Source organism: Triticum dicoccoides, chromosome 4B, assembly GCF_002162155.2.
Source record: "Triticum dicoccoides isolate Atlit2015 ecotype Zavitan chromosome 4B, WEW_v2.0, whole genome shotgun sequence".
In the NCBI taxonomy this organism is placed as follows: Eukaryota; Viridiplantae; Streptophyta; class Magnoliopsida; order Poales; family Poaceae; genus Triticum; species Triticum dicoccoides.
Window position 1 is genome coordinate 466253008 of NC_041387.1, and position 8183 is coordinate 466261190.

General features: G+C 43.8%; 2 protein-coding genes across 2 annotated transcripts; one reads left to right on the forward strand and one right to left on the reverse strand.

Annotated features, from left to right (window-relative positions):
• The first annotated feature begins 821 nt into the window (after positions 1-821).
• Positions 822-2013, forward strand: LOC119293752 (ethylene-responsive transcription factor ERF014-like). Its single transcript, XM_037572119.1, has one exon. It carries the CDS (start codon positions 865-867, stop codon positions 1594-1596), a length of 732 nt encoding a protein of 243 aa, XP_037428016.1. The 5' UTR covers positions 822-864; the 3' UTR covers positions 1597-2013.
• Positions 2014-3319: 1306 nt separating this feature from the next.
• Positions 3320-7395, reverse strand: LOC119290909 (vacuolar protein sorting-associated protein 9A-like). The gene is made up of 4 exons (XM_037569589.1): positions 7231-7395; positions 5854-6024; positions 5215-5394; positions 3320-4573 (listed from the first exon to the last, which is right to left on the reverse strand). The coding sequence occupies exons 1-4, from the start codon at positions 7369-7371 to the stop codon at positions 3737-3739; spliced, it is 1329 nt and encodes a 442-aa protein (XP_037425486.1). The 5' UTR covers positions 7372-7395; the 3' UTR covers positions 3320-3736.
• Positions 7396-8183: the final 788 nt, after the last annotated feature.

Sequence of the window (8183 nt, forward strand, 5' to 3'; positions counted from 1 at the left end):
CGAATTATATATGCATGGCCGCAGATGTTAATAAGAAATACCCGTGTACAGTACTACATAATACGAGGCACACAGATCAACATCTGAAATCTAACGAATAATTGAGCATTGTATACTTTTCCTTTTTTGCGAGCAAGAGCATTGTATACTTTAGGCAGCTAAACTCTTGCTTGCATAATAATAATAAATAATATAGATATTATATAGGGCTTTTCCCCATTCATTGCACTGAAATGAAATGGCACGATGGCAGCTGATAGATCTGGTTTTACAGCTCTTTCAGTGGCTTTAATTATAGGTTTTCCGACAGCATCAGGCAAGTTTGGCAGCTGCCCATGCGTGTATGTACTAGCCAGTTTTCGTTTCTTTTCTTTTCTCGCTACAATTAATACTGCATCTTGTTTCAAAAAAACAATTAATACTGCATCAGCCGAAGCGTCCTGGAAGGCAAGATCTGTCTATACGCTCCTTCTCAAACAAGCCTGGCTAGGCAAGGGCAAAGACGGTACATCACCACGTGGGCGTAGTACATTTGTGGCGATCTAGCCACCCTTGGTCTTGGTCACTCGATCGAAAACAATTAAGGAGTCTTCCAAATGCAAGTTAAGCAGTGTAGAATAGCGCGAACCCTTTCTCCACTGCTACCAGGACCACGCACGTACATCCTCCTACGTACGTACGTGGTGACTTTGCGTGCGCGAGAGTGACACTGCCCCCTTTCCCACGATCGAACTCACTAGCAGCAGCGTTCAGTTCACACGCCGCGTCCCTCCCTATAAGTACGCGCCTGTGACTTGCTTACGCACCGGTGTGGTGTGGCAGCAAGATCTCATCTCCGCAGCAGGGAGCTATAGCGCGTGGAAAATGGTCAAGAACCACCCGGGCAGCGGCACTAGCAGGTGCGACGCTGCGGCGGCTATGGCAGAGAGCGGTGGTGGGGGTGGGACGGCAGCGCTGTGCGGCGGCGGGAGTAGGCAGCCGGCGATGGCGGCGAGGCAGTTCAAGGGGGTGCGGATGCGGAGCTGGGGGTCGTGGGTGTCGGAGATCAGGGCGCCGCACCAGAAGCGCCGGATCTGGCTCGGCTCCTACGCCACCCCGGAGGCCGCCGCGCGCGCCTACGACGCCGCGCTCCTCTGCCTCAAGGGCTCCGACGCCGTCCTCAACTTCCCCTCGTCGTCCTCCGCCTCACCCTCGTCGCCGCATTCGCTTCCCTCCCCCGCCAATCGACACGCCGACGACCTGTCCCCGAGGTCCATCCAGCGCGCGGCCGCCGCTGCGGCAGCGGCCTTCGAGGCCACCAGGATCGTCGTGGACGACAGCTGCTCTTCCAGCGGGGAGGCGACGACGCCGACCTCGTTCTCAGTGTCCACGCTGGGGAGCGCCGACGTCCAGGAGCACGCCACGTCTTCGATGTCCGCCGCGGCCAGCGCTGGCTCGCCGGTGGGAGATCAGGACGAGCTGTGGACGGAGCTGGACGCGTTCGCGTCCCCCAAGCTCATGGACCTCATCGCCGCCGGTCACGCCACGCCCTTCTCTTGCACCTGGGAGGAGCCCGAGGAGGACGGCGACATGATGAGGCTCTGGAGCTTCTGCTAGAGTGAAGCGTCCACCGTCTGCAGTGGGTCGACATTGATATGCGCATCCATGAGTCGATCGCCATTGATCATTGGTTTTTTCTATCTCCCATGGAGGCTAGCTAGGTGCATGCATGGATCCTCTCTACTAGGCTCTAGCTAGGTCTCACTCCAAGTCTGCTTCCATAGATTCTTTCTTTCATTTAGTAAGAACATAATACTTATACAATATATACTACTATATGTTTTGTGTGTTTATTTGGCTAGCCGTCAGTAATACTGCTACTACTACACTGTATGTCTGTATGGGTTGATGAGTGAGACTGGCTGCATTGGATACCTGTTGGATTTGTTCCGTTTTGCTTCAACTTATTTTTGTTGATCATTACAATTATTTTAGTTTAGTTTAATCGGAAAGTGCTCCGGAGAACGCGCTTTGTGTCTCGTGCGGAAGCTTGGTGTTTAAGCAGAACAGCTCACTCGCAGGAGCTAAGCTGTACTGGACTGTAAGTCTGCACCTCTGGGTTTTTTGGTATTGTAAAGATGATAATCCAATGCTTTCGATCTAGCTAAGATTCCTTTTTTTTTTCCTTTTGAGGATGATCTAGCTAAGATTCCAGCGCTCCCATTAGCTGTTTTCCCTTTCCCACTTACTCCAGCTAGTCATCCAGTGTTAAGTCTATTCAGTGTTCACACCCTCTCACCCTTAAGCAGAGTGACACGGCATGACCAGTTGCGGTGTGGAAGCAGTACTACGCAGGTCTTGCCCTAGTTCGTTGCAGGTGTTTGTCTACGTCAGCGCCATCAATATGGTCCTTTTCGGCTCGAATTTCTGTGCACTTTGTCGGAGTACCAACCTTCAGTCGCCTCCATGCACCTGAGTTTTAGCTAGCTAAGCGAGATGTAGGTGTCTAAGAAACAGCTGTACGACTGCACATGATCTCGGTGTCTAAGAATCTAATTACTTTATCACCGGCCACCAGAACTTAGGATCAGGACTACGATGAACCCTAACAGCTGATGACCAAAAATACAGCAGCAAGAAAAATACTCCACCTACGTTATATATTGCTTCAGAGATGCTTGATGTCGAGTGCTCTAGCAAAGGCGGTATTCACTGTTGACCTCCGCGATTGTAAAACCGAACTAGAATACATTATATGTGTACACTGTAGGTCTTCTTTTTTCCCTATTAGAAAAAGGTCTTTAAATCTGTGGTGAATGAGTTTGACATTGGAGCGAATCGGGAACACAGCATGTTCTGGACAGCTAAACCTATGACGCGGGATCAACACGTATATCTCTTATTCCTCCGTATTCTAATGAGGACTGGCAGGACGTCACTAAAGAAATTCATGGGGAAAACAAAAGCGAAAAGGCAAAAATAATGCCGGAAACCTTTTGTAGATCCCAATGGTTCCCATGGTAGATCTCTTTATTCCTGATAGTAATCGACACAACTACTTAATGTGCAGTGAAGCCCGCGAAGTTACTGAAGACAATGGCTCTTCGCTAATTTTTTTTCTTTATTTTACTCAAGACACACTAAACTACTCAATAATTTCATATAATTATGAAGCTGAAAATAATACTGTACTATGTTACCTGGTTCTGTGTCTTCCGTGGAGGTGCTTGGGTTCATAATCCGCAACTGAATCGAACAAAATGTAGTCATTATTGCCTTGAAAATCTTAAGAGGATGGCAATAATTCTCCTCGGAAGTAAAGGAGGTCATCACCCCGGGCTGATACGATACAACTGGATGCGCTGATTAAGAAACCACATTCAGGTACATAAATTACTCTGAATATTGGCACGAATACTAACTGCCCTTATGGAAATTCTAGTTACATAGTAACAGTTTACAAAAATGGCAGTCACCACAAAGTCCAACTGACAACAAAATCAAGAGCCCCAAGGATCAATTAACAAATGTTTGGATCTGGATCTAGCTTCAGCAGAATGAATTTCCATCTTCATTGGTACCTAATATCTGCTTTCTAGTTTCCAGCATGTACAATTGTGGCATCAAGGACCGCGGCATATCTGCTCAGGGGAAATATGCATTCTGTTCCGCGGCCCCTTATAACCCCTTGGTATAAGAACGAACTGCAGAAGGCAGCGCTTTCACTGTATTTCACTGGCTTAACCAGACCGGCAGCTTACGCATGCTCTGGCTGATCTGATGATTCATCTTTTAGTGTCTTCTGATCACCACTCGGATCAACAGCAGCTTGTTGCGTACTAATGTTGCTGACTTCTGAGTCAGGAATTTCATTTTTAATGTCCTCATGAGTCTTGCTGCTTTCTTCAGTGCTGTCGCAACTATTTACAACATTCTTCACATTCTCAGGCTCCTCGGATATCTGAAGATCTGGTGCGGTTTGCTTGCTCCGAACAAGAGGCGTTTCAGGGGTGACACCCATGCCCTTAGAGAGTGCGACGTACTTAAGTACTAGTTGCTTGTAAGAGTTTAAAAGGTTATCTACATCAGCAACTGTCAGATCACCAGCACGGGCAAATAGAAATGGGTATTCCTGGAATATTTTGCTCAAGTCGTCATCCTTGACAAGCTCTGTAGCTCCCTTCTTCTCTATATCAGAGATAGATTGCACCCGCTCAACTGATTTACTGCTCACATCACTTTCCCTTTTCATGTCCTGAACTGGACCTTGGACATGATCTTTCAAGTGTAGGTTGACTTCGGAATTTCCACTAGCTTTTAGTGCTTGTGATCTATGCTCCCCCACATAAAGATTGGTCTGATTCTCCTGGTTCTCTGAGCTAACTGATAATCCTAACAAGCGTTCCCTTGCCAAATCCATCTTCTTTTGGAAATCTCGTTCATCCATGGATAATGATTCCGCCTCAATGTTCCAAATGAAAGACTCGGCAGATAGGAGGTTTGTAAAAAAATATTGAGCCTCTGACACCAGTCGTGATTGGCACCTGTATCTTTGTATGTATAAAAGATTTGAGTGTAGCTGCGGAGGATTAGCCTGCATTAGGAACAGAAACTACTTAATTCATGAAGGCTACCCCAATTTAGTAATTTAGTATAAATCTACAGGTGTGTTTTGTAAGCCAACAACAAAAAAGGGTCATCCCACACTAATCCAGATAATGAATAAATAAAACTAATAAAGCAGCAGCGCATGGCACAAGGGCATCTTTGCCGATTACAGTTTTAAAGTTACCGAATGAAACCTTGACAGGCTGAGCCAGGAGGGCGCAGATGTAAGAAAGTCTAGTAGGTTCAATACAAGCAACAATAGTCAAATACATCACACCACAAGCTTGCTATCAGGATGACAAAATATGAAGGCTACATTAAACTACATAGGTACAATGATACAATAAAAAAGTTACAAAGAGAAATAACAAAGCTAGCCACACAGTGCACCTATACTGAAGAAGCATGTATATGACATAACAAATAAACCACACCATCAGTTACAATTTGCAGCTATTTTTCAACGTATATCGAAGTTGAGCCATGTCTATCGATAGGCAAAGCCATGTTGACACTTGAAACAAAAACATAGTACTGCTAACAATAGACACTTCATCTACAAAAGATGGACTTCTAGAAATATCTTACCAACAATCAACATGTCCTAGCACAAGCAGTGAATCATACCTTTATGGTGACATAGATGAGGACTGGAAGAAATTCGTCAGCTCCAGGGGGGTTATCATGTGACATATGAGAAGCATTCATAAGTAAGTTATTGATGACTTTACAACAGTTCAGGATGCAAGCAAGCTTATCCCTTGGAGCCTTATACATGTTTATCTTCTGTAGCTCCTTTTGCGCAAGCTGTATAAAAGAAGAAGAAATTAATGGTGACCATGTATATGACGAGCGGGCCATAAAATGCATGCTATTGGAACAGTCATTGGGTCCCAAATGGCTTCACCGTTATGTGTCTGTCAGCTCTAACTTATAAATGCTCTACAATGCAACATGAAAATTTATGTTTGTTTTAAAACTAACAGTAATTTTAACTACTCTCCCTGAGAAGGGTAATTGGCATTTGGCAGCGGCAATGTCAAGAGTGGCATAAATGATAAATAGTAAAGTGTGATGAGTAGGAAGAATGACATGCTTAGCATAGGTAGGTCCAAACGTTTTGCTCTACGGCCTACTCATCACAATCGTACCATAGCTCAATTTCAGCTTGAAAACTTTCATCTGTAAAGACAGCTATCAACACGTGCAGTAACACAACATCCGGCATATGGAATTTTGAGAAAATAGGGAGGTTAAATTTTATACCAGCCATGATGTTTCATTCTGATATTCTGGTTTTATATCTAAGTTTTCAGGACGTATAAACTGCTGTAGTAGAGAAATCTTCTCAAAAAGCTCTTCGTCGCTCTTCACATCTTCCGGGACTGAAGCAAATACCCGATTATACAGCTTTGTCATAACATACTTCTCAAGGCCCTAGAAGCACAGAACAAGAAATGCCAACAAATGTTATATGCTAGAAATAATAAATAGTCTAAGAACAAACTAGTATGTGTGCCAGATCAGCATGACAAAATTGTTAGCAACTAAAGTAATGGCACCTAGAGATACAAAGATTTACCACATTGAGCCTCAACTACAAGTTATTAGGACAGCAGCATGGCTATAGTAGAATATATTAATACTTGGCATTCAACACTGCTAGTATTAATCACATGACTAAGGTAAACTTCAGTGCTGCAAGAAAGTATGACATCAAAAACTTTTTTATTCAGAAGAAATGAAATAACAAAATTCTCAGTGTTCTTACACAGTAAAGCCTGAGCAAAAATGGTTATTTATAATCTATATGTCAGACATGCAGCTGGTTATTGAGATTTTGAGAGTGCTAACATGAAAAGATAAACCACAAACAATTCCAGTGAAAACATGGCCTGTCCAAGAATAAAACATTTCACACCCATATCGAAATACCATTATGCAAAATATTATTCATCACTCCTAAAGTCCAGATATAAGTTATTGATAAAGATGACAGATTGCTTCTCGAACATTCAAAATGATATTCCACTAAAATAAAGGGCAGCCCCAGTGCATGTAGCTCCCGCTTGCGCAGGGTCTGGGGAAGGGTCCGACCACTTTGGGTCTATTGTACGCAGCCTTTCCCTACATTTCTGCAAGAGGCTGTTTCCAGGACTTGAACCCGTGACCTCATGGTCACAAGGCAGCAGCTTTACCACTGCGCCAAGGCTCCCCTTCTCAAAATGATATTCCACTATGATCATAAAATAGATTGCCATTATGCATCAGGCCGGAGTGCCATATATGACTTTGATAATGTGACAAAGCTATGCAATCATGTGGATCATAAAATAGATTAGAAGCGCCATATATATCAAAACATCAGCAAAAAATAAAAAAGCAAGACAACAAAACAAGAAAAAGAAATCACATTCTGACAAACCTAGTCAAAGTCTTAGTCCAACCATGTCAAAAAGTACAGATACTTACAGGATACTTAAATTGCATCAACCAAAAGCCAAAATGAAGAACAGTATTTTGTTTATGAGGATTCCAGAAATTTTGCAATCAACATGAAGATAAATGTTTTGAATGCAACGCAAATCCGTATCCCTCTGGATATGTAGTTGTATTAACAGGGCAACATAATAAGCGAATTACCTCACCGGCACTCTCTAGTTCTTCTTCAGAACTGCCAGCCCAAGGAGTGTGAGCTCTGAAAGCACCTTCCATATTTTCAAGGAACTCTTGAACAGCTGCACTATCTCTCTCTGGATCAGGTTCTCTGTTTGAGAACATCATGATAAAGCTGTATACAACATATAACTACATTAACTTCGTATTGTTTACATGAAAACCTGCGTAAATAGCAAGTACTAACTAAACACTGGTACTGAATCTAGTTGGGGGTGGTGAGGCCCCACAGTATATTTTTGCTTGCACATAGAAGAACCATTATTCCCACAAGTTCATGTGGCATTAATTCACTGATAGGGGGCTTCTAGTCTTGTTAGCAGCATATGGAAAGAAGAACAAAGGCATTGATCAGTTTTTGACTAAAGGATCCTCGCAACAGTTGGAGCTCAGGATTCGACCTTGGTTGCTGATGCTACTTGTAGCACAAATTGCGGGAAAACCCAGCCTTCATCTATCTCTAAATAAGTGTGGGAGACTTATCTTCAAACACAGAATAATAAGCACAGTAGATTTCATGCACTGCACCCAAAGTAGCTATTTCACTTAAACCTAGTAGCCATCAAGCTAAGCTCGAGCACACACTTAGGTAGGGGCACGCACTGATCATGCAAGTTTCTAGAAAGCTTTGTTACATTGCCCGATTGATATATCGACACTATGCTGCAGGGCAAACCGGAATGCCATTGAACCCCAGCTCGAAATTACATAAACGATGGTTGGCAATCGTAGGTTTAAGCTCTCTAAACAAACTGACACAGCAGCAGAATCCCCTTGGATCCGCACTCAAGGTGTACCAAATTCCCACTAAACGACTGCAAAATGACTCATCTAACTGATTGAACCTAAGCGCATCGCGCAGGGAGGAAGCGATTGCACCAAACCAACACCCCGGATCTCTACATCACGAACTGAATCTA

What these genes read in the sequence shown, in the direction of transcription:
- LOC119290909 (XM_037569589.1), bottom strand. Translation starts at nt 7,371, where the DNA reads ATGATGTTCTCAAACAGAGAACCTGATCCAGAGAGAGATAGTGCAGCT. An exon ending in AGAATGAAACATCATGGCTG is followed by an intron (nt 5,395 to 5,853) that starts GTATAAAATTTA and finishes TCTTTTATACAG; the next exon opens with CTTGCGCAAAAGGAGCTACA. An exon ending in TCATCTATGTCACCATAAAG is followed by an intron (nt 4,574 to 5,214) that starts GTATGATTCACT and finishes TTCCTAATGCAG; the next exon opens with GCTAATCCTCCGCAGCTACA.
- LOC119293752 (XM_037572119.1), top strand. Translation starts at nt 865, where the DNA reads ATGGTCAAGAACCACCCGGGCAGCGGCACTAGCAGGTGCGACGCTGCG.